This window comes from Pieris rapae, chromosome 23, assembly GCF_905147795.1.
Source record: "Pieris rapae chromosome 23, ilPieRapa1.1, whole genome shotgun sequence".
NCBI lineage: Eukaryota > Metazoa > Arthropoda > Insecta > Lepidoptera > Pieridae > Pieris > Pieris rapae.
The window spans coordinates 3,648,229-3,674,964 of record NC_059531.1 but is presented as its reverse complement, the minus strand read 5'-3'; the positions used below and the strand labels follow the sequence as shown (position 1 = coordinate 3,674,964).

At 34.0% G+C, this 26,736-nt stretch overlaps 2 protein-coding genes across 3 annotated transcripts; both read right to left on the bottom strand.

Annotated features, from left to right (window-relative positions):
- Positions 1-7,543: 7,543 nt before the first annotated feature.
- On the bottom strand, positions 7,544-10,751 carry LOC110996424 (glutamine--fructose-6-phosphate aminotransferase [isomerizing] 1). The gene has a single exon (XM_022264073.2). The coding sequence runs from the start codon at positions 10,501-10,503 to the stop codon at positions 8,479-8,481; it is 2,025 nt and encodes a 674-aa protein (XP_022119765.1). The 5' UTR covers positions 10,504-10,751; the 3' UTR covers positions 7,544-8,478.
- Positions 10,752-11,325: 574 nt separating this feature from the next.
- On the bottom strand, positions 11,326-26,065 carry LOC110996427 (elongation factor 1-alpha). Of its 2 annotated transcripts, none has more exons than XM_022264078.2 (11): positions 25,957-26,065; positions 24,497-24,694; positions 23,502-23,651; positions 22,445-22,664; positions 21,853-21,998; positions 21,090-21,222; positions 20,075-20,190; positions 17,090-17,179; positions 14,762-14,882; positions 13,188-13,354; positions 11,326-12,393 (listed from the first exon to the last, which is right to left on the bottom strand). In XM_022264078.2, the coding sequence occupies exons 2-11, from the start codon at positions 24,668-24,670 to the stop codon at positions 12,322-12,324; spliced, it is 1,389 nt and encodes a 462-aa protein (XP_022119770.1). In that variant the 5' UTR covers positions 24,671-24,694; positions 25,957-26,065; the 3' UTR covers positions 11,326-12,321. The 2 variants fall into 2 exon arrangements, with proteins under 2 accessions (XP_022119770.1, XP_022119769.1); XM_022264077.2 differs by having other exon boundaries at positions 25,891-25,974.
- Between the last annotated feature and the right edge of the window lie 671 nt (positions 26,066-26,736).

Here is a 26,736-nt window from a genome sequence, read left to right as displayed (position 1 = left end):
TAGATATTTAAATACATATTAGATTTTATGGATTTATGGGTTAGCTAAAGAGCGCTAACTGTAATTTCTGTCAAAGTGTTGGACAACGAAAATCGTCTAGCAAAAAACTATACATAGTAAAATAACGTCGCTTCCCGCTGTTTCTAAGCTTAGATCTTTAAACTACAGATTTTATTGCATTAAAAGACAGCGGTTTAATAGGAAGGTTTATATGTTTATTCACCTCTACAGTTACCTACTGTAGAGGTACAATATGTACAACAAAGTCACTTCCTGTCTACACGATTTTAGTCTCTCTCCCGTATCTATATATTATAGTATATATATATATATATATTGAGATATTGTTCCAGGAATTTGCGTGTGTAATGTAATAAATAAATTAGTAACATAAGACTCAATTGAAGAGGAGGCCGTCCGTCCATTATAAATAAATTTCATAATCACCTTTATAGCAATACATTATAAGGATCAAGTGGAAATAAATTACGGATTATGTCGCCTAAAAATTATGTTAGCGAGTTCTGTCTCGCGATATTGCAAAATTATCTTCATATCGAAAAAAGTATAAGACAAGGTCGAAATACCGCAGCCTGGCCGCGGGGCAAATCATTGTAATAACATGAGTCAATAATAATTACATTCACGAAAACAACGGTTATTCGCGTGTTAGCGGATTTGAAATGACGTTATATTTATAGCTGTTATTATTTATAAAGAAAAGTGGTTAGAAAGATTATTTTATTTTTGATGATAATCATAATGAGTATCATCTAGGCATCGCCAATAGACAAGGGTTCGAGCTTCTTCGAAGACAATATTTAAAAGTCAGACATGAATTAAATAAAATACCAGTTAATGTAACGTTAGTCTTCAGTATTTAAATTATTATTATAATATGCCAAAATTTTGTACAGAGGAAAGTTGGAATATTAAAAAAACACTAATGCAACTTCGGTTAATTAATAGACATGGTCGCAATCAACTTTTTCGTAATCTATCATTATTTTATTATGTTTTGCAACACGCGCTGTTAGCGCGAGAATTATAATGTTAAATTTCGTAATATCGCCGCAAAACTGAAAGAAACTTACGTAAAGTTCTTTCATTTTAGTTTATTATTTATTTTATTCCTATATTTTATTGAAGTTATATTTCTTTTGGCGCGTTAAGAAAAAAATATGAGAGTCATTTTTTACGATGCGCGCGCACAACGTCGCCAAAAACCCATACCCTGAAGTTAGCTATAGTCAACATTTTCGTTTTTCATTGTTAGTGTCGTTCTTTCTACAAACATAGAATAAAACGAAAGAAAAAAATTAAGTAGAACTTCTGACGTACACTTTTTTTTATTTGGTTATAGGTAATAAATACGAATGTGCTGTTTTGACACATTATTTAAACATTTATGAATTAAATATGAATAAAATTTTTAATAATTTGACTAATTTTAATTGTACTAACATAGTTATAAGTTTTACTCTACTAACAATATATAGATTTATAATGGTCTGAATTAAATAATTTTTATGTAAGCCTAATCTATGAAAGGATCGATTCAATGCTTCCTGAGAATAACGTGTACTTATAGGAATTCTCAGTATTATTATTTCTATTTTATGATTACTCTTTCTTGTTCTATAGTTTTTAAATATAGACACGCGAATCAATTACTACTTACATACACTCTAAGTGAAGATTTATATACCTTAAGAGGAAAACTGTATAATTCGGTTTATAATCCGGTTTTGTATGCAATCTTCGACTCCGGAGTAGGGACCGGCCAGTGGCCAGTGACCCGCTATAACCGACTCAGAGCAAAATTCAGAGTCGACGTTTAACCCTAAGCTAACAAACTTTTGACGGGAATTAAAGTCAAAATAACTTCATTCATATAGATACACAAGTAGTCTTAGGGCCTATTTCACAATGTATGGATAAAGTATCAAATAGCTATGCAACACATAAATTATTCGAACGATAAAAGTTCCGAATAAGATACTTCGATATCATGAGGTATAGCGCTATCTGACAGACGTGAAACGCAAAAATACTGTCTATCCTACCAATAAGTAATAAATAGCTTATTTGGTACTTATCCGGACATTGTGAACAAGTCCCTTAGGAACGTCAAAAAGAAGTTAACTTAATTCGAATCTGAAACGTAAACGTTACGTTACACGCGAATGGTATGGGAGCGCCTTTAACGCCCGAACCCAATAATGAATCCACAATTTTAGATTGAAAACAATCTGTGATCAGACCATGACAGTCCATCGATCTCCTATCTGACCCAACTTCTTAGGGTTTGGTTATTGGGACGCAGATAGGAGATCGGTCTGATTGAAAACAATCTTGAGATTGTGGATTAATTATTGGGTTCGGTCGTAAATTGTCCGTGAAGTCCTTCAATTCTACGGTCGGGCGATTGAAACACGGCTGTGCATCACCCGAAACAACCAAACCAAATAACTTTCTCCGCAGTCAGCACTTAGCAGTTAGCACTACGGTCAAGACAAATCACGAGGAAACCAACCAAACCTGTGACGTTTCAGATCAGCTTAAAGGCCGGCAATGCACTCGCGGGTGGTATTACTTCAGATCAGATAAGCCCGTTTTCACCGTTCTATTTAAAAAAAAATGTGTGTGTACTTATGTACACGCGTTAGTAGTTATACTTCTTTGGCGTATGGAAAAAATAACTAAAATGATTAACAATAAATAATAAAATTAATCAAAAAGGTTTTATTTACTTAAATAAATTATTAGTAAATACTATCACCGTCGTATATGAAATTGATTTAAAAACACCAAAATAATATTTATTCACACAGTTTAATTTTACTATTACGAAACACGTGTTCTAAATATAAAAATACTAGAATATTCTAATATTATAGACAACTCGAACATAGTTATCGACTTCCAAGTTCCATGCGACCTAGACCTAACTTTACGATGTCGAATTTAGGTGTTGGTGTGCGCGCGCATCGTAAAAGTTAACTCTCATCATTTTTCTCCATCGCGCCAAAAGAGGTATAACTTCGAAATTTGATTTGATTATTATTAATTACCTGTGTCAAAGATAATAAATTTGTGTCTGAATACACGAGTTTCGGGAGAGACATCATCACGCAATATTTCGCTTGCGTATAACGCACGCCTCTCTCTGTTTCGTCATACGACCCACTTGCATCGTAACACGGCCATCGGCCCACAACAAGCGATAGGTCATAGACGGCGCTAAGCTCTCTGCCTAGAATTCAAAGTCAAATTTATTTCAATTAGACCTATTAAAAGGGCACTTTTGAAACTCTAAGTTACGAGTTAAAAATATTTACAAAATGTGTCTATTTTCCTATTTCAAAATTGTTATTGCAATAATTTGTATACTTTGATTTAATAATTATATGGGCGGCGGTATCACTAAACATCAAGTGAGCCTGTTTGCCCCCTGTTATATATATAAAAAAAAACACCATGACGCTCAGACATGAACTACCGACTAAAGAGAGAGATAAATAATAAAAACCTTAATTTACATTAAAACTTGGTCACAATAATTATAATTAATATATTCCGTGTCTCCGTGTCTCCGTCAAGAGCATCTGCTGCGGTAGCGAGCCCAACGCATGTTTCTCTGAACTCTGATAGTCTGTTTCAGGAGTATTCCTGAATCCTCTCCGCGTTCTCTTTAAGTGTTACGACGGAACTTATACAATAATAATAATAAAAAGTCTTTATTCATTTTAAGTACATTTTCTTTTCTAAGTGTATGATTTGGAAACCCTTTTAAGTAAAAATACCTGTGTTAGGGTTCTCAGCTCTTCCATAACAAACTTAATTACTTAAAATATAATTATTTAACCAATTCGTTTCCTTTTTATTTTTCTTTTAAATTCTTTTCTTCAATACTACCCTGTCTAAATGAAAAATTCGTCTGAAGTTTACGCATTCATGTCGAATCATCGAATCAACATTTCAATAAATTAATTATCTACTTATTCTTGGTAATTTTCAGGAAATCACCTAAATCAATTTGTATCTTATCAACCACTTTACTTATAATCTTTCAATCATTTGATCGGCGCTTATAAGCATAATTTGCTTTGATCACGACAAACAATGATAACAAAAATGGCAGACGATTAAATTATTTTATGAGCATAATAATAATGGATCCTATTACACTCCAACACATTTATATTTCTACCTTCTTAGGTATATGTGTGTTTTAAGGCAAAAGCCTCCTCCCGACTAATCCCACCATTCCTGTTTGCACTCTCCGTTGCCACCTGCTGTTTCTTATTTGATCCACCTTTGTTCTCTTTTGCGTTCATCGTAACTGAGGCCAGTTTAACTCTTGGCCAGATTAGCCACGTAGTATGAGTAGCAACTGCTATGGGCCCCGCGAATTTGGAAGTCCCGCGCTTCAGCGTCGGGTACATTTACATATTAAAAATAATGTTCTTAACACCTTAACCACTTCCATTTAACAATCTTAAACTCGATTTCCTCACATTAAATCGTAAAAAGTAGGTATTTTACAAACTTGATCTAATTGTTTAATTAAAATCGGTATATTTAGACTAGCGTTTATAACTCATCTACCATTCAAGCGGTCATATTTTTATTTTTTTATAAGAATGTCTTAATCATCTCGCTTATTTGCTTAACAATCTAGTTTTTGGATTTAATATCGGCAACTAAACCTCTATATTCCACATAATGATGTATTTTTTTGTTTTATACGTTCTTTTCTTTCCTATCCGTACATACAATATATACACCGTTCCATCGATCTTTGAGACACCTGAAGCTTGTTATGTGCGTTCAAGTTGACATGCAGGTTGCATACAAGTGTAAAATACAAAAATAAAAATAAAAATCATTTATTTCAGACCAATTAATAAGTCCATATAATGTTAGTATAGGAAAACTTATAACTATATTAACAAAGTTATTATAAACATTTAAATATTCAATTCATAAGTATGTATATGAACCCAGTGTCTCAAAACAGCACATTCGGGCTTATTTGCTATAACCATCAGGATATTGTTGGTACTCGCACCATCCCCACGCATCAGTAAGGCTGTCCGTTTTCGATAATTGATGAAAAGTTATCCAGGTGTGCATCCGCAAATAAACCTGATGGGCAACAGTACCGCGACAGCCCAAACAACATACTGTAAGCATTATTATATTTGAGTTGAGTATAACTTGCAGCTTATGTTTTTTTTATATAACAGGGGGCAAACGGGCAGGAGGCTCGCCTGATGTTAAGTGATACATGACAGAGCCCATGGACACTCAATACTTTCAATAATAATTTATGTGCTGTCCATTTAGGATTTTACCTAAAGCGTTCGCGAACTTTCTTCCACCCCCTAAAACTTCGCCAAGATACAGACATTACTTGACAATCGACTCTAGATTATAAGTAAGGCAAAATGCTGTGTAACAGTTTACTTCGACAAAAGCCTCTTCTAAATATGTATTTTCAAACGTTTTCTAGAGGTACGAAAAACACCTAGGTACACTCGATATTAAAATATTTGTTTGTGGTATTGTCTTTTATTAACATAACTTTTACACATTTAAAGAAAAACTCTTTTTTAACGGATTGAAGTTATGTATTAAATAATTATAAGTTTACAATAATACATAACTTCAATCCGTTAAAAAGTGTTTAGTATGTATAGTATTATCTTCATAGTCCTTACAAAAGACTAGCCATAAAGGTGTATATGTACACCTGATTGTGGCAGATAGAACAAAGAATGTTACTAGGTAAGTGTATATCTGTGTACTGAGAATGATGACTCCATGATAAGATGTTTATAAAACCATATCAGTCAATGTCGATTATATTTTTGCACTACGCATGACTTTAACTATGTAGCGATTCACTTCGGCTTCACAAACATTTATAATAAACATCAAATGTCACACAGACAGTCTTTTGTAGAAATGCTGTTTCAGCGCAGAGGATACAGTCATCCAGTTATCTTGGAATGCGGAGCTGTCGGAGCAGTGAGGTCAAATACATCGTGTATTAAAAAAACAAGGTATTATCTCCGATAGACAATGCCCCGGTAGCACATTGTCGCTTTGCAACTCTGTCGTACAGTGAAGACATGAACTAATTCGAATTAGGGTCCTTAAAGAAAGCGTACAAATTCTTAAAAGGCCGGCAACGCACTCGCGAACCCTCTGGCATCGAGTGTACATGGGCGGCGGTATCACTTAACATCAGGTGAGCCTCCTGCCTGTTAGCCCCCTGTTCTATAAAAAAGTAATGCTTGTGACAAAACTTGACTATTAAGAAAATTAACGGAACGGAAGCAATATCATTCATAGTCCTAAGGCAGGGTGGAAAAGAGCAAGATGTTTATGTTTTTATATTATTGTTCCTTTTTTCCATTATGATGTCGAGGTGTTTCATATATACTCGGTCGGAAACAATTTGATAGCATGATTATAAGAAAGGGCGTAAATCTCATTTATGATTTTTGTGTCTAGAATTTAGAAGTATTTGTGCTGAAACACAAATAGGAAATAGAATTTTAGGATATATATTATATATATAATACACACAATCAATTGTGGTTTTAGGTGCAAAAACTCAGTAAATAGACCTTGTTAGTTATTTTTAAAGTAACATTTCAAGGTATTTTCATTTATTTTTGACAAAATTTAACGACACAATAAATTCGTATTGTAATTTAAAGTGCGGTATGTTACGCTTGAAGAAAGTTTTAATTATTGTTTGCAAGAAGATGAGAACTTGGTAAAAGGTTCCAAAATAGGTTTTTATTTGTATTGTGTATAGATATTTTACAGAAAACTTTTAATCATGCTTAACTGTATAATTATTGAATGAAATGTCTGTTAGCTATGACAAAAGACATTTTATATAAGAATTTTAACAATATACATTTAAACTATAGTTTTAACTAAAATAAATGAAAATGGATCAATAAAAATAAGTCGCTCTGCACTTCAAGATCAATTAAGTCAGTGAGATAATTACATATTTACTACATACTAAATAAATATTACAAATCGAACTGTACGTAAAAATAATTTGACATTATTAAATCAGTCATAAACGTTGGTTTATTTGTTGGTAACAGACAGTGATTGAGGTCCAAAAACTCAAATTTAGACCTTAGTAGTTATTTTTAGGGCAGATTTCTAGATTTCTAATTCATTTATACATCAATAAGCTCCCTAATGCTATTCGTACACGGTTTTAAGACTTATTTCTATATTTAAAAAAAAAAAACAGATACCTATATAATGCTGACTTTTAATTCAAGAACTACTGTATTCAGTAGTTTGTTAAGAGTTAACCGTTACTAAGTCATTCTAGTACAGAATTAAATAAGCTTACCATAGTTAAAACGAAAGACCAAAGCTTGCGCATTCTCAAATCAATCCCTTAATAAACGTAATAAAATATTTTTGTGTTTACGATAAATTAATATACGAATTTTCCCACGAACGTCCGTGTCATAAAAAAGAAAACAAATAAAAATAAATGTAAAAGCAACTTTATTATATTTAAAAATAAACTTATAAACAATTAACATTTTTAATAGTAAAAGATCTTTTGCAAATGGAATAACATAATTTTGACTAGTTATAACTAACATTTCAATTTAGTTTTGATAAAAATATAATCCTTTTTTTTCTAAATCTTATTGTCGACAATCGATATTAAAATAATCAATCATAAGGATCTTTAATATTATAATAGCGTCAGAATCAGTATTTTAAAATAAAATAACAGTTGTCGAAACAAATATTTCCGCCGATAAAGGCAGAGATAAAAAATAATCCCTAGGCAAATCATTAATAGATTGCCGATTCTTTTTGCTCAAATACATAAAAGATCATTCTCACTTATTGTAAATGTATAAAAGTTATATAAAAATATATAAACATCAACATTCTAAATTATTTATTAATACGAAAATTATATACAGGTCCTAAGAATTATACAATGAATAATGTATAATCTCTAATATCTAGCAAATTACAATCTTAGGGGTATAGGAGTATTACAAAATTTCTGGAAATGGAATAAAATATGAATCCAATGTTCATACGATTGGAACATAAAAATCACAAACATATGCAAATATTCCATAGGCCAATAGGAATTGTCAAGCCAACCTTGAACAAGATCTATCGTAATAATTTCAACCGGCCAGATATTGAGTAATTGTGACGGGAATGTGACGCAATATTAATAAAGTTAATATTTAATTCAATGGAATGAATGCAATCATTAAAATATCCAAAAATATATCTGCACTGATTTGTGATTACGATTATGTCGTACACGATTCACTATCTATCGTAATTAATATTATATACAAGAAAATAAAGTAATCAACTTTAAAAATATAAAGTAACTTGTGCATTAAGAGATCTAACTTTTAATGTTAAGTGAGAAATAACTGATAATCACTCTACAGTTACAGATTTAGCCAGATTTCTTGGGCAGTCAACATTACATTCTCTCAAGACGGCTATATGGTATGCCAATAACTGCATGGGGATAACTGTAAGGACTCCTTGAAGACAATCTACTGTCTTTGGAACTTCTAAGACACGGGATGCTAAGCTTTTCGTTTCAGTATCACCCTCTTCACACACGACGATTGGACGTCCTTGGCGGGCAGTCACTTGTTGCAAGGCATTCATGCATTTTGTATAAACCGGGTCACGCATAACAATCATCATAACAGGCATGGAATCATCGATCAGCGCCAATGGTCCGTGCTTCAATTCTCCAGCCATAATACCTTCACTGTGCATATATGTCAACTCTTTGACTTTTAAGGCTCCCTCTAGACAAGTGGCAAAGTTATATCCACGGCCCATAATCAAAAGAGACCGCTGACGGTAGAGATCTTCAGCCAGGGCCTTCACTTTATCATCTAGCGCTAACACCTGTTTAATCTTTTTGTCCAATTCATGCAAGCCTGCTATTATGTCAGCCCTTCTCTTTTGGAGAGAAATTCTGTCTTCACTTATTACCAAGGCAAACATAACAAGGGATACAAATTGTGAGGTATAGGCCTTTGTTGAGGCCACACCAATTTCCGGACCAGCGTTAATATGTACACCACAATGGGACTCACGACAGATTGAACTTCCAACTGTATTTGTTATGCCAACAATCAGGGCTCCGTGACGTTTGCAATATCTTAATGCCATTAAAGTATCTGCAGTTTCTCCAGACTGTGAAATAAAGAAGCATACATCATCACGGAATACTGGTGTGTTTCTGTCCAAGAAATCTGAAGCCAATTCAACCATCACAGGCAGCTCTGTCAACTCTTCAAGTAATTGACGAGTTGCCACTGCACTGTGGTAACTTGTTCCACATCCAATAAGCATTAGTCTACGGCAACGCTTTATTTCTGGAATATAGTCTGTGATTCCACCAAGTGTAACAGTTCCATCAGCAAAGTTAAGACGACCTCTCATGGTATTTACAATGGACTCAGATTGCTCAAAAATTTCTTTTTGCATGAAGTAGTCATAATTTCCTTTCATAATTTGTTGCAATTCCAATTTAAGTGTGAAAATCTCTCTTTGATGAGGATCAGTGCTGCTTCCAGACATACGGTGGATACTAAGAACACCGCCCTTTACATGTGCTACATCATCATCTTCAAAGTACAGAACCCTGTTGGTATGTTCGATAACAGCAGAAGCATCAGAGGCAAAGAAGTATTCAACATCCCTCTCTTCTTCTGGTTCAAAATGTGCATGGCTGTTAACTCGAGGTAAAGAAGGTACTACACCACGAGTAGCCTTGTTATTATTGTACATAATGGGTACATGATCACTTGATAGACGGCGTCTTGTTTTGATACCAACAAGTAAAGGACTTCCTCTACGTGTTGCAACACATTCATTTGGAAAGTAGCGGGATTTAAAGCATAATGCAAAGGCACCTTCTAGCTGCTGAATTACCTGTTCTACCAGCTCTTGGAAACTGTAATCCTTGTGTTGACTGTAAATGTGATGAACCAGCTTAGCAATAGCTTCCGTGTCAGTTTGGGATTCAAAACAATATCCCTTATTTTCTAGAAAGGTTTTTACTTCTTTGTAGTTGGTAATAATACCATTGTGAATGACAACAAACGCATTGTCTTCTCCTGAACGCTGAGGGTGAGAGTTAACAGCACTTGGTTCACCATGAGTAGCCCAACGGGTATGAGCAATACCACAGTGGGAATCGACACAATCTTCAACTGCCAAGTCCAAACTTTGTTGTTGAAGTAATTCTTCAAGAGCAGCTACTTTGCCCTTTTTTTTTAAGACAGAAATATCTTTCTGGTCAGGAGCATCAATGGCGACACCAGCAGAGTCATATCCTCGGTATTCCAAACGTTTTAATCCATTGACAAGTAATTCCAAAATTTCACGCCGACTCTTAGGTGTCAGGTGATTAATATATGCGAAAATTCCACACATAGTTACGATAGAATGTTTACGATGACTCGAGTGCACTAAACCACGACCGACGAGAGACTGCGAGCGTTCCGCAACACGACTGTTATTGAAGGCCTTTGCAAATGACTCCTACCACTATATGTTACTTTCACTTACGGCAAAGCACACGTCATCATGTTTCGTTATCGTTGCTTTTCATTGGTAAAATAAATATCAGTAAACACCGGCGAAACAAGTTTTCTTCGGATCAAATGTTACACAATTTACAAAACACGGAACACCGGACAGTGAACACGTATGCCAAATGTCAATGTCAGCCCTTGCCCAAGTGTCAAACATGAAAATAATGTTTAAAAATTTCAATCGTCTTTGACACCTGGTGTAAGGAAGGTTTAGCATTATTATACACTGTACGCGTAAAATTTAGGGTCATGACTCATGACACATATACAACTGTACTTAAAATACTGTACTTGTACTTAAAATAGTCGTTGCGGAACATTTTGTATTAAACTCTGAAAAAACACCTTGATATTTTAGCTTATTTCCAGTTTTTCCCTTCGGACTTAAAGGTGATTTTTTAGATTTGCGTTTTTAAATTTAATATATGTGTATTTCAGGTAGAATTTTGTATGCGTTGATTGCTTAAGAGGGAATATAGTTGTTATAATTTCGCAGGTTCAAAACGTGGGTATAGTTTTTCTTCTTTTATTTTATAAAATCATCAGAGTCCATAATAAAATAATAAACTTTATCATTAAGTACCTAAATAGTTTAAATTAACTAATTGAATGTTTTCCTTAAGTAGCGTATTAACTAATTATAGCTAATTAAAACACAACATTCCAGTCGCTTCTTTATTGGTTTTATCAGGATCAAGGTCTTTACAAAAATTATTGAAAATATTAAGATACATTTAGCTTAAAAAGAGTTTCCAGTTGCATCCGTACCTACATTCCTAATCCAAGAAATTTTACAATCGTCAAATTGAACGTTTAAACCTTTACACTTTCTATCTAAAATATGTAACTGAATATACAATATGTTTTTAGACAAGGTCAACCTAGGAACAAAAATCACTTACAAAGTTTCAGACATCTATCAAAACGTTTTAAACGCTTAATTATTATACCCTTAATCCAACTATATGGCTTTGGTTAAACCATTGCCTTCATTTTCTACTCTCTGATGTTAAAATCCCTACAATTCAACATTCAACACCATCTATGAAAATAACATCTAATCTTAAATGTACTTTTCCAAAATTTGTCAATGAAATGTCAATAAGATAGAGTGAACGAGTCAAGCACCTCATTACAGCGTGGTTGCGTCGTACCTTTATCAACTTAAAATCACTCTCAGAGAACGAACAAAATACGTTTATGTCAGAGTGGTGAGTGAGGTGAAACGGTTTAAAAATTCAATTACACAAACATCTTTCCTCCTGAACTCTTTGCGATGGGAAATTATTAAGATATAACGAGCCTTCAAGTACGGAAATTCAAACATAGAAAATAACTTACAACTAAAATTAAAAAGACATAAACTTAGCACGTATGTGTAACTAAAACGAACGAGTATCTTATGATAAATGCAAGAGTTGGGAACGTGAGTGATGTCACCAGTTAAGAAGCTCCTATGGTGTGAGTGGGACTCACGACTACGAGACAACATCGATATTGGGATTTTGGGGGCAACCGATTCATCATCTGCCGGCTGCTCGGGGGGCAACATCCAATTGTGGGAAGAATGGGATACATATGGGGAAGTGGGGTTACATGGGGCAGCGTTGCAGATGACACACACCGGCTGCTCTACGTGTTTTAAGCAGCCCAATAGTTATTTTTTCTTCTGGGCCTTCTCGGCGGCTTTGGTGACTTTACCAGTGGTCACCTCTTTAAAGGTCACGCTCTGAAAACAAGAAAGGGATATTGTTATAATCAATCAAACATTATGATACGAAAAATATTAAATCTTCATAATTTCCGCGTAATATGAATAATATAACAAATATTTAAATACATAAAGAGACCATTTATGATATCTTCGACTCAAAACGGGGCATTAGTTTAATTTGAGTCAAATATTAAGTAGTCAATGAAAAAAAACAAAGTTATTTATCAGACAAAGTAATTAAAAGTTACGAATCAGAAAATATAGATATCCAAATTGTTTAATGATATTCATATTTACAAGAAGAACAAATTTGTTTTAATATAGCTGGTGACGATTTCAAATAAGAATAAAGAAACTCTTGGAACATTTTTTTTAAATTCTGCTACCGAAATTATCGCACGGTGTCTGTTTATATTACGATACGATAATTTTTGCGCCACAATATTTATTTAGGGGACACCGGGACTCGTAATTGGAAAAAGGGACAGTCCCGTTCAAAGCAGGACGTCTAGTCTTTGCCGTCTTGGTCGGTATTAAATATAAAAGCGTTCCTATTTATTATAAAACGAAGAAATCATGTTTTAGTCGAATTAGAAATGTCAAGTTTCACATTCAATGAGTGTCTATGGGCTGCGATGACTGCCCTCTTTGGGCGACCCGCAGGCTCGTTTGCCCCCTATTATATAAAAAAACCCTTTGCTACTGCGCGGCGTTAACGAAACCTTGGGGCACTGAATACCTGCTTAACTAGAGTTATCAACGTTGTTATAGATTAAATATTGTTATACAAAGATAATCCAATGTATTACCTTGATGACACCCACAGCGACGGTCTGACGCATATCACGTACAGCGAAGCGTCCCAGCGGCGGGAACTCCTGGAAAGACTCAACGCAGAGGGGTTTTGTCGGCATCAGGGTGACGATGGCCGCGTCACCAGACTTTATGGACTTCGGCTCCACTTCAGTGGTTTTACCTGATGATGCACAAAAGTTCGACTTAATTCTGACAGGAATTCGATGCTTTCAACTTATTAGTAGTGGGGTTTTTGCTAGTGTTTCATTGGTCTAATCCGACGCCATTACTGTTTCGCCGGGAATTGAACCTTGCGATATATTTGTTAACCAATGAGCTACAGAAGCTTGTCGTTTAAGACTAGCATAATTCAGGAGTGTATCTACTCTAAAATGTAAGTATACTTGCTTTTCGTTTTGAAAATAAAAATAATTTATTATTATGGGTTTCTTCCCTGTTATTGATTAATAATAAATTTAATAGTTTTCCTTATTTTAAAATATGATGATCGTTGCAACATCCTGTTGTAGTTGACATAATATTATTCGTAACATACAGCATGTTTAATCTTCGTATATTCGAGGCAAACAAATCCTATCTTTAATCTAAAATCATTTTGATCAATTTCAATATTTATCGTTAATCACTACTGACTACTGCATTTTAGTTATTTTTTTCCATACGCCAAAGAAGTATAACTTCTAACATGTAATAAGTACATACACTCTTTTTTAATTATATCTAACACCCCTGTATATAGCAATCTTAAAAGACCTTCACCTTCTAAAACAGCATCATGTAAAACTAGAATGTCTAAACTCGAATTGAAACTGGTTTCGCAAAAACAACATTATTTTATACGATTTTGGCACGTTTAAACTAAACTAAATGAAATAAGGTTTATAGGAATTGTATCCAATACTGACTAGTATTGAAGAAAAAGAAGAAGGTGCTCCTAGCATTGAATACCGATGAAATAGTTATTTTGTATAGGTAGGCAAAGAAGGCTATATAGAAGTGTATAAAGCTTAAAGATAATAATAATTTATATAGTTATCCTTGTATTATATTAGACAAATCTTTCTCTGTCATTTATTTTATTATTATTTATTACTAAGGATGAGGAGCATGGTGTATCGTAAGTCGCCCCATCAAACCGTGATCGACCGATTGGCCCAGTCAGTTGGTTCGACTGATAGAAGTCAGAAGAAGACTATGTACTTTTTTATTTTTATTTATTTATTTACATAAATACATTTATTATCCTTTCAGACATGTATGTACTTCTGTTCATGTTCTTATTTTCTACCTTTGTTTATTCATTGGTTTTATTCATTATGACACACTTATAATTTTTAAGGGATGCCGTAGACAAGTAATAATTATGAATAACAAGACTAGTTATTAAATCTTACATTTAGAATAATGACAGCGCAGAGTTAGTCAGACACCAATACTTGTAATAATTCTTATCTAAAAAATACAACGATTTAAACGTTAGGCATCTTTTTCTTGTATTTAATAACATCTGAAGTGATGTTCCCCTCGTTCATTTCAATTAAATTGGGGGAACACAATATATACTTACCAGTACGGCGGTCACATTTCTCCTTGATCTCAGCAAATTTGCAGGCAATGTGGGCAGTGTGACAGTCAAGTACCGGGGTGTATCCATTGCTAATCTGCCCGGGATGGTTCAAAACGATCACCTGAATACAAACAATTATTATGTTAATACTAGACGCCCCCGTGAATTTCTTTTCGCCTGAATGTCTACCTTTTTACTTTTTTAGTACATACCAATATGGAACATTTTGCTGTGATTTTTTCTCTATATGAACCTCAGAGTTCATGTCATAAGCTTTTAATTAACAAATAAAAAATAGGAGTTAATTGTAGAAGGGTGAAAATTAAGGGTTTACACCATAAAAACACAAAAAAAATTGTCTAAAGAATAAAAAATAAATTATTGGGCTGGACACCCATTATCGCTTAGGGGTTCAAAGATAGATAGGAGCCGATTCTCAGACCTACGGAATATGCTTAAAGAATCGGTCTAGCCGTTTCAAAGGAGTATGGAAACTAACATTGTGACACGAGAATTATATATATAGAGATTAATGCATGACTATATTTTTTGAAAAGCTACTGTCTTCTATATCCTATCAGTTAACAAGATAAGTGTATAAGAGTTCAAGGGATTTTTTTTATATACAAAAAATACCTAAGTTATATAAGAATTAACAACAACTATCAAAAACTACAATCGAAACCAATTTACCAAAATAAAGTTAATGCAAATTTAGCAATTTCTTAGTAATATATTATTTTTTTTAATTTTGACTAATGCTTGTAAGCATAATAGCTATTTCCAAAAGTTCAATTAAATTTTTGCTAATTGCAACATTAACGCAGGGTTACCTAACAAATCGGCATTGGTCTCAAAAACAAAATGTAGTTATTGCTCAATCTGACCACTGTTCTAAATAAGCAACCAGTTATAGATTTCAAAATTAAAATAATTAGAATGCGATATTAGCTAGGAACCCACTTGTTACACAATAATGACCCTTATTATCAAACGCAGACTAAAAAATTATTGTCAATGTAAACGGTAGCAAAAACTATCTACTGTGTACTAAATTCATTTAAAGATTTTCGGCGAAGTTTTTTGAAGTGAAAACTTCTTTAGTGGCGTTACACACTTTTTGGAAAAGGTAAATACATTTTTTTTTATCGATTTTGATCGAAAACTCAAGACGAAAGGAGAGTATACAACTGGCGCCGCGTATTTGATGTACTATAAATTGTCATGTTTGTGTACGATAGCGCAATAAATAAATATTGTATTCTACTACATAAATAGTACTTTTATACTGATAAATAATTAAAGGAATTCGTGAAAAATTATTCCCTAACCATTCCAAAATATCAAAATGCACAATGTTAATATTCAAGTTTTCACTTCTGCCGGCAGTCCCGGAGTGCAACACGTTATCTATGCTTATCTAATTGTTTGCCAAAGACAACTAAAAAGTATATTAGATTCCAAGCAAATATAACAGTAATTGATTAAGAATTTCTAACTCCTTAGTATGTTATGCTACACATATTAAAATTAAGTGACGGCTCTTAAAAAAATGTAATTTAACAAAATCAATCAAAATCGAAATATATGAAAATACGACTACTGTTCGATAATTTTTATAACACTGAAATTTTTTAAACTTCCAGAATGTTCCTAAACGTTTTGAATTTAGTGTTAATTTCACGCAAGTAACTGATAAGGACCATAAAAACCGACTCTTGCGTATCGTGAGACATTTAGGGCCTGTTTCACAATGTCCGGATAAGTTCCAAATAAGCTACTTATTACTTATTGGTAGGATAAACGCTGTTGCGTTTCACGACTGTCAGATAGCGCTATACGTCATGAAATGCGAAGTATCTTATTGGGAACTTTTATCTTTCGAATAATTTATGTGTTGCATTTGACACCTTACCCTTAGACTTTTGTGAAGTTGTCTATACTAATATTATAAAGAGGAAAGGTTTGATTTTTTGTTTGTTTGTATGAATTGAATAGGCTCCGAAACTACTTGGCAGATTTGAAAAATTCTTTCACTGTTGGAAAGCTACATCATTCCTGAGTGACATAGGCTATATTTCATTTTCAAAAAAAATAGGCATCCTTACTAAAATTACGATAACATTAACATTTGTTTATTATTTGATACAATTCTAACAGATGGCGCTGAGTTAAAGGTAGTTTAGTTTAGGTCCGTGTCGTGGTACCAACGTTTCACATAAGTTCTCCTACGGTTTCCCTTGATTAATTTACTACTATGTAATATAACAAAAACCTTAGCCACAGCAACGCTTGGCCGAGTCTGCTAGTGAATTATAAGTGGCTTACCTGAGCAGTAAAGTCAGCAGCACCCTTGGGGGGATTGTTCTTGGAGTCACCAGCCACATAGCCACGACGCAACTCCTTCACCGACACGTTCTGTACACAGAAGTCAATGCCAAGTAGAATCTCAAAACTAATTTTAATGCAAATTAAACAATATACTTAAAATGCTAGGTCGATATTTCGTCGTAATCAGCGAGAGACACTTTTTTACACACACATTTTAAATGTTTAGTTTTTAATTAAAAACTATAATAATATAATATATAACACCATTAATATTTAAATGGTTTAACAACGACAACATTAACGTCCGAACCTAATCCGTCAGAACTCAGATCAGACCGTGACAGTCGATCGATCTCCTATCTGCATCCCAATAACCAAACCCTACGAAGATAATCCATTTTTGGCGACGGATAGAATGCAATCTCTTCGCTCTTTACACTCATATTTAATAATCAATATAAACCAAATAAGTAAATAAAATCGTACAAATAATATTAAAATATACATGTCTATGTTTAAAACATATCAAATAGATTTTTAATTATTTAAAATACTGGTGTAAGTTAAAATCTTAAGGTAGGATATTGGCACAGTTAAACTGTCATTTTCATACACCGTTCCGACCTAACATGGATAGCATGTATCGACATAATTATGTCTATTACAATCCGTCGATTGGTTATAAAGTTTATCTCAGGTGGTGAAAAATGTGTTGAGATAGTTTAATGGGTTTGGGCGTAAGGAAAGTGTAGTAGTAGGAAAAACAGCGACATCTACAATATGCGCTTGCAAATAACTGCGATGATGTCATACCCTGAAACGAGCTAACGAAGATATTCCCGATAAGAATATCGAAAAATTAACTTCGGGCCAGTGGTTTGACTGATCAAAAATTCTGCGAAAGGCCCTGGGGAGGATACTTGCTGTGTCAAGTATCATCATTAATCCCAAACTAAGGGCGTGGAGACTGGAGAGGTGGACGCAACCGTCGCGACGCGTCGTATCATATGTCGGAAAGCGGAAAATGTCCTGCTGTTATCGCACCTAATCCTCCTTTCAACCTGAAGGAACAGTTCACCATACTCCCTCCACCAGTGTATTAATTATATTTTAAACGGTCTAGTTGTGAGCATTTTATATTCGTTTTTATTTCGTAAGAATGGTTCGAAACACACTTATAGAATGGCCCTGAGACATAAGTGGCTTTTGTGTAGGCCTAGATTATTTCTAATGATCTGATAACAACCGACAAGTGGATTATTACATCGTTAATTGATTCTTCTTCTTCACGATTCATTAGATAAAACGATCGGCCAATTTTCTTCCGTTTTCCACGATTATTCACAAGTTACAACAAACTCTATTCAAAGAACCAGTAAATAATTTGACTAGAGACTACGATGAATTTGGCAAAGTATTAAACGTTAAACTATAATACATCGGGGTCAAATAGAATCTGATGGTAACGCGCAGTACTATAAAATAGAGATTTTAGTTTATAAATCTGAACTCATGGTAAAGTAATACACCCCACCGCCCAAGCCGAGGTCAGTCTCGCAGGAGACGCTATTGCTGTTGTATGCTCAATAAAAAATAAATAAGATGCCTATAAAAACGAGAATTCAATGTTCAACAATCTTGCTACATACCGCCATGATATGGGCCCTATATCATCCGGTAGACAAAATACTCCATTTAAAAAAAATCATTTCACAACAATTCATTATAATGTATAAGATTTGGGAACTATTTAACTAATACTTGTGCCAGGCCAAGAATCTAAGTCCAGGATATGACGTAACTCGCCTAAAAAGATGGCAAATACTAGACATGGACCAGAGAATCGCACCCAACCCAAAATAACCTCAGAAAATATCTCATTATGGCTGATAGCCGATTGCAGATGATCGAGAACACAAAAAAGGCTTGTCCCAGGGCTCCCAGCTCTATCCAAACTTCGAGAAACGATTTCGAAAGCGGCAAGGCCGTTCAAAATACCAATTTAATTTCATAACTTATGACCTATTTATAGGCCAGGTTGCATCTATTGTGTTTAGTTGGTTAATATACCAAGGCTGTGCATTGTTCACGGTGATTGTTCGCAAGAGAAAGGCTCATATCACAATATCAGTCTCTTGACTTAATTAATGTATTGTTTTGACTTGAACAGCTATTCCATTTCTCATTGCTTAGTGATAATCTTAAAGACACAAGTGTAATTGCACTACTCTTTGGTTTTTTAAAGTTTGGCTAGTCGTATCGGCTAGTGTGTTTTAGTGAAAAGATTTACTTTCACTAAAACACACTAGCCACAATATCGCTACTGTGAATTCATTCGAAACAGGATGAAGAACTATCACGAAGATATCGATAGTGTCGGAGACAGTCTGTGCAACAGACTGGTTCTGTGTCTTGGTATCGCAAATAACCTTGGCCTTCGCCTCCACACATATCTCCAAGGCAGGGCCGGGTTTAGGTGTCTGGAGGCCTCGGGACAACAGAGGAGGCCCCTGGCCCAATATTATTTTCCAAATAATCATTTATTGTAAAACCATGTAGATTCTTTGATAACAAACATAAAAATATACCAAAGGAAAAGTTGTTTACTAGTGTTCAATAGTCGAAAGACTATTCTTGAGGCCCCGGTTGCTCTCCACTAAATCCGGCCCTACCCCTAGATATCTGAGCTCTGAAGAACCAACTCGAGTTCTTCACTACTCCCCGTAAGACTTAAAATAGTAGACCAACTGTCTGAAGTCCCGTCTTCATTCTAAATGATTATAAATGCTATTTATAGTTTGTACTCTTTGTGTAGACTCCATAATAATTTAGTTCAAGTGTATGTTTTTAAATAAAAAGGTAAAGTGAATTAATTAATGGTTTAATTTTCCAAAAAATGTGGTTAAATGTAACGAAGTTATCTTTGCTGTCATCTTTTCAATGAACAAAAAACGATAAATCTAACTTTAATATCTCACATACCTTCACGTTAAACCCGACATTGTCACCAGGCATAGCCTCCTGGAGCGCCTCATGATGCATCTCCACAGACTTTACTTCAGTGGTGATGGCGGCAGGAGCAAACACCACGACCATACCTTATCACCACAATTTATTAAATATACAACTGGTAATGTACAGGACAAATATTATCTGTTTTTAAATAAAAAAATTCTAATCTTTGTTTACCTACTATTGGCTTTCAGCCATAATAAATAATTTAATTTAATCTCTTACGATCTTGAAAAAAATGTATTCTAATTATTATTTATTTATTTAGTTATAGGTATCCAACCTATTGCATTATCAACTCAATGTATGTATTTATTAAAACATTGTAATATTGGGCCACTAAAGTAGGTTACCTAATTACGTAAAAACTTAGCAGCAGATCCCTTAAGTAGGGGCTGAATTAACCGACTAAATATTACATGGATCTCACAACTGTCTTTTTGAGAATATTTTTGAGACGTTGCATATACACTAGGTGAGTTGACGCAATAGCGTAGCACAGCCGTATCTATGGACGCACTAAACAAAGGCATCAGTTAATAGTATTAACTACATATTTAACTTAACAGGCCCTTGTGGGCCTGTTTCACATTGTATGGATAAAGTATACAATAGCTATGCAACACATAAATTATTCTAAAAATAAAAGTTCCGAAAAAGATACTTCGAATTTCATGACGAATATCGCTATCTGACAGTCGTGAAACGCAAAAATACTGTTTATCCTACCAATAACTAATAAATAGCTAATTTGTAACTTATCCGGACATTGTGAAACAAACCCTAAAAGTACGCACGCATGCCGCAAGCCGGCATCATAAACAATCGTATCGATTATATGAAAGCCATCAAAGAAACACAAAATGCCAAAATTATATCTTTAACGTGTCAACTATCAACTAACCTGTGGTTTTTTATTTCACAAATAGCAGCCGTGATATATAAAGTCCCTGGACACGATGGCAAAAAAAAAAAAAAAACTAACCTGGTTTCAAAATTCCAGTCTCCACACGTCCCACAGGAACTGTTCCGATACCACCAATCTTGTACACGTCCTGAAGAGGAAGACGGAGCGGCTTCTCCGTGGGACGGGATGGTGGTTGGATCGCGTCCAACGCCTATCACGAATTTTAGTTTTTTTTCAAAAATTTAATACAATTTCTACTAAATTCGTTTACAAATTACTTAGAAACGGGTATTTATCTTACGTGGACAACAGGTTGATATCCATTTTGACATCAATAATAATATATTTACAGAAATACTAGTCTCCATAAAGAAATACTAAAAGCAGAGATAAATTTTTACCGCAAGATACAAAATAAAATGCGTCATTACATAGAAGGCGCATTGTTTTCGATATCCAAGACTGATGCATAGAATATTAAACTAGTCTTCATTTAATTTCCATTCACGATGTTTTTAATAACATTAATCAATTTATTTGCAAGAAAATCATACAGAAATATGGTACAACCTAAACTCCACATATTCTGCCACACATGGGCAAATACATAATTTAAAAAAAAAACATTACATTACCACATAATCATATCATAATAGTCAATTGTTATATCATTTTATATTCACATAATTAAAATATATATCACATTTATAACAGTCAAGAAGTTATCGCAGTTTCTGCACATCTTAAATACATATAAGGTTCGGCTTTTTAAAAGCGGCAAACTTCACTCGGTGCGCGCAGTTTCATGTCGCAAGTTTGAATTCATAAAATCGAGACGCACCTCAATTAGAGTCTTCCCCTCGACCTTGCCGTCCTTACGGTCGATGTTCCACCCCTTGAACCAGGGCATCTTGTCAGAAGGCTCCAGCATGTTATCACCGTGCCATCCCGAGATGGGCACGAAGGCAACCGTTGCCGGGTTGTACCCTGACACAAATGTTACGTCACACATACATACTTTCTGTACCTATCATATCATACCTACATCTCCTAAATGCTGTCTTATTGTCTTACTCTACTTATTTTTTTTAATAAAAATGGGGGCAAACAGAGTTTTTTAGACTTGTTACTCTCTCTTCTTGATGAACTCTTAGTCGAATTGAGTCGGAAATACTTCTGTGATTATAGGATACCAATACTTTACATTTCATTTGACATTTTTCTTTTTATTATAGCGTAGTATGGTAATAAATATAAATATCACACGCAAGCATTAATTTACTTTAAATTGTTTTGGCCTTAATCTTGACCAGATTCATAGATGCTCTCCTAACACTTCAAAATTATTGTCTATAAGTGCTTAGGTATATTGTATTTAATTTTTCTTAAACAAATCAGAATTCCCAAATCATACTAACAAATTCCAAACTTACCAATCTTCTTGATGTAGGAAGAGACTTCCTTCTTAATTTCCTCGTATCTCGCCTCATGATAGGGTGGTTCAGTGGAATCCATCTTGTTGACGCCAACGATCAATTGCTTCACCCCCAAAGTGAAAGCGAGCAGGGCATGCTCACGCGTTTGCCCATTTTTGCTTATACCGGCTTCGAACTCTCCGGTACCCGCGGCAACTATCAAGACTGCGCAATCCGCCTACACAAACAGAAGATAACGTTAATTTTTTGTCAAATAAAGCGGCAACTATTAAAACTGAACAATCCGCCAGAATTTACTGTTAAAAGTAATAATAGTAATTTTAAAAACGAAACTTGGAGGTTTATATTTTATAGTGTTTTTAATATTTTTATTTAAATTATTTGTAACATTTATTGTTCACCATAATTTTCATGTTTTTTGGAAAAGATATTTGTAACATATACGGTAGATGTCACAGCCAACTTGCCTAATTAACTGTTCAATCTACAGCTGATTAAATATACTAAAGACTTTATATATAAGCAAAGCATTGATAAATAAACCGAAAACAATTATGTTTGTTTGTAATCTTGAAAAAATATATTATGTTTCATTTGATTTTTTCTGAATATTGGTGAAAAATCAGTATCAGTTTTTGAGTTCATCGTAAACATCTGGATACAAATAGAAGCGGTGGAAGACTTTTATAAAGTAAGACATATGTTTTGTAGGCTGACTTTGTAGGCTCCGAACCACTAAACTAAATCATAATGTAGTCTAGATTTCGAAAAAAAGTCTTTTCGTTAATAAATAGCCTATGACGCTCACAAATAACATGGCTGACTTTTAGTAATTTTTTTTAATATATGTATTTATTATGTAATATTGGCTTAATTGATTGAGCGTGCGACTCATCCCTGAGGTCCAGACCTAAAAAGGTTGTAGCACCACTGACTTTTTATAAATATATATTTTCAGTATCTGAAGAAAGTAAACTATTATATTTTTTGTTAGTTATCGGTATAAAAATCACTAAATACAAAATCTCGCATTAAATGCCGATTGTTTGGTTACCTGAGAGGTTCCAGTAATCATGTTCTTAATGAAGTCCCTGTGGCCAGGGGCGTCAATGATGGTGACGTAGTACTTCGCAGTCTCAAACTTCCACAGAGCAATGTCAATGGTGATACCACGCTCACGCTCCGCCTTGAGCTTGTCTAGTACCTTTACAAAAAAATAACTATATAACAGCCGCTTCATAATTGCTATAAATTCCTGTATTCACTTTGATAAGGGCAAGTGCAAATGAGTAGTAATTGAGGATGATTAGTGCAGGTATAGTGAGAACGAGCCCAATTCTTGTTTATTGACTCTGTTAAGTAAATTCAGTAGTTGATAGATGTCCATCATGGCTGCAAGTGAGGGACGTGGCTTCTCGCAGTTCACCCGCAAAAAAATAGAACACGCTCCTAATCACGTTACTACGCAGACAACTAATCACCTGCACTAATCAGTCGCTGTCCACAATTGTTTTCTCCTAATCAGAAATCAATGTGAATAAAGGCTTTAAGATACAGAAGGTCTGTTAGGATTCTTCTCCGAGAGAAGCATTTCCTACTCCAGACAGCGTCACGGTGTTGTCTACCCTTGCAGGCGACCAAACTCTCTTCGTCCTTGTCGCGCAAATGTTTAGGCAATTCAAAACTCTTTAGATTCTACAGCATTTGTTTTACACTCATTCTACTGAAACTGTAAATTTCAAGTTATTTTTTTTTGTCTTATAAGTGAGCAACTAATCAATAAGATTTATGGTGTTATAACTTTTCATTTAATATAGGGTTTTACGATGTGTAGCAAATACTACATATTTAAATTCCGCCATGTATTTTATTTCATTATATAGATATGTATTTCATTCCATAAAGTTTTAATATTAGGCAAAAAAAAATCAAATTTTAACTACCTAAATTCTTAAAAAACGTGTTATATTTCCAGTTCAGCCAAATGTCCAGTGTAATTCCTAAATGGAATCAATAACATCTGGTGCTGTTGAACACAAGAATACATACCCAGGCATACTTGAAGGATCCCTTGCCCATCTCCTGCGCTTCCTTCTCAAACTTCTCGATGGTACGTTTATCGATCCCACCGCATTTGTAGATCAAGTGGCCCGTGGTGGTAGATTTTCCGGAGTCCACGTGGCCGATCACGACGATGTTGATGTGAGTCTTCTCCTTACCCATTTTCTCAGATTATCAACGATTTACCTGACCGAAGAAAGCGTGATTTTAAAATTTATTAAGACTTGAAAAGTCATTTACTCATGTGGTAAATCGCAGAAGCCTTAGGAAATTAGATCTTTGATAAAAACAATATTTTACGAGATTTTTCTAATAATTAAATATAAAGACTGGAAATATAATTAAACACGTGTAGAATTATGAACCCCAGCCTCCATTGGAAGAAATGCAACGTGGACAAATTTAATTACATATGTGTAAAACTAGGAAATAAAATTATTACGTCTATCTGTAATTCCTGATTCTATTAAGGAAGAGCCTTGATTGAATTGAAATGTATAACCTTACATTCTCTTAAAACCCTTTTATAAAAACGAGGAAATACGCAGCTTCCGAAAAAAGACACCGCCCATTAAAGATTTTTAATTTGAACAACTGTATAATATAATTACAGCCTAATTATTTAATAGGGATAGTTAAACCGAATAGACCTACCGATGAGATTAAACACTTAAAATCACAAATTGCAATCTGTTTTGTTATATGCACTATTCGGGAATGCACTCGGAGAATGAAGGCTTCGATTGAGCAAATCTCCGGGAGAGCTCAACAGAGCCTGCGCAGGACGACCGGGACGTCGATACAGCCACTATTTAGTCCAAATATAGATCACATAGGATCTGTTACATCATATACTTAGGTAATACGAAGTTATGACGCAAATACTTAAGAACACGTACATTTTCTGATACATATAAGATGCAAGTGCATTGTGAACTAAGAATAGCGCAGCTAAAGATATATTTGCTATTAGACAGTTCTCTTTTTATATAGGAACTGTCGCGAAGACGTGGCATGTGTCTACCGGCACATGTTTAGCCGGCTTAGTGCTTCCATTTTGTGCACTAGTGTCTCATGCAAAGATATTCATCTAAACGTTTGTACAATGAATTACGTTAGATAATGATAAAAAATTAAAATTCAAGATGTTCGAAGCGACCATGTGTCGATAAAATAAGAAAATGCATAAAATTTACTACAACGTTATAGGATATTTGAATTCTGAAATTATTTGTTAATAGAAAAATAAATCATAAGAAAACAAAACAACAAATTGCGTAATTGAAACATGCGCAACTTTCTAAGTTCCAACATAAAAACTACAACAGTTTATGAAATTAAAATGATACTTTAATTTTATTAATTATAATGATAGAACTCACCAGAGAGAGAAATCTGTGTACTGCCACTACCCGATACGCAATATAATGAAAACAGAAAAAGCTCACCTTTCAGATCCGCAGTCGCGAATTTTCAGCCGGTTTTTCAAGCATGCGCTATGCTCGTCTCCCGGGAAATGCAATCAATAATATCAAGCGATATCCTTTATTACGAAATTTTCAGTACAACAACATTAGTAACGAGAGTTATTTATATAATTAAATATACAATTTTGAATGTTTGTTTTTATATTAATGCGGTAGTATAACTTAGTTTATTATAATAAATAGTTATAAGAAAAGCGCCTAATGTACGGATATGTCAGTTTTATTTTTTATCTATCCATATTGCAACCAAAGAGTATGTAGCTAAAAATTTACAAAAGAGGTTGTATAAAGGTATAGCTCACCATTCTATAACAATATTTTACGTGAGAATAATAGAAAGAAAATCTAATTTATTGGGTACATATATTTAAATTCCTTAGTTAAGAGATGGTTCCTATAATAAAAACCATAAGTATAAAATCAAAAATCATTTATTCATATAGGTAAAATATGTAAGTATGTAATAATATAATTATGAACGTCTAAAAAAAAGAAATATTCACAATTTCACATTAAATTATTCTAATTTTACATATAATGCAGGTTCTCAAATCAAGGGCGTAGAACGGAAGAGAAGAACTGGCAATAAACTCTCCGGCACTCTTTTTAATCGTCAATTTTTTTTTACGCAATGTTTGTAAGAAGCTGCAACCATTACACCATGTTCCATAACTTTTTACAACATAACATAACTTTTTCTTCCTGCTTAATTTCATGCCGAAGCCGATAATAATGGTTCGA

Bases quoted from the DNA above. Each gene is read 5' to 3' on its own strand.
- LOC110996424 (XM_022264073.2), bottom strand. From the start codon at position 10,503: ATGTGTGGAATTTTCGCATATATTAATCACCTGACACCTAAGAGTCGG.
- LOC110996427 (XM_022264078.2), bottom strand. From the start codon at position 24,670: ATGGGTAAGGAGAAGACTCACATCAACATCGTCGTGATCGGCCACGTG. The intron at 17,180-20,074 runs GTATGTGAGATA...TTCTGTGTACAG, and splicing joins ATGTCGGGTTTAACGTGAAG to AACGTGTCGGTGAAGGAGTT. The intron at 13,355-14,761 runs GTAAGTATATAT...GTGCATCATCAG, and splicing joins GAAATGTGACCGCCGTACTG to GTAAAACCACTGAAGTGGAG.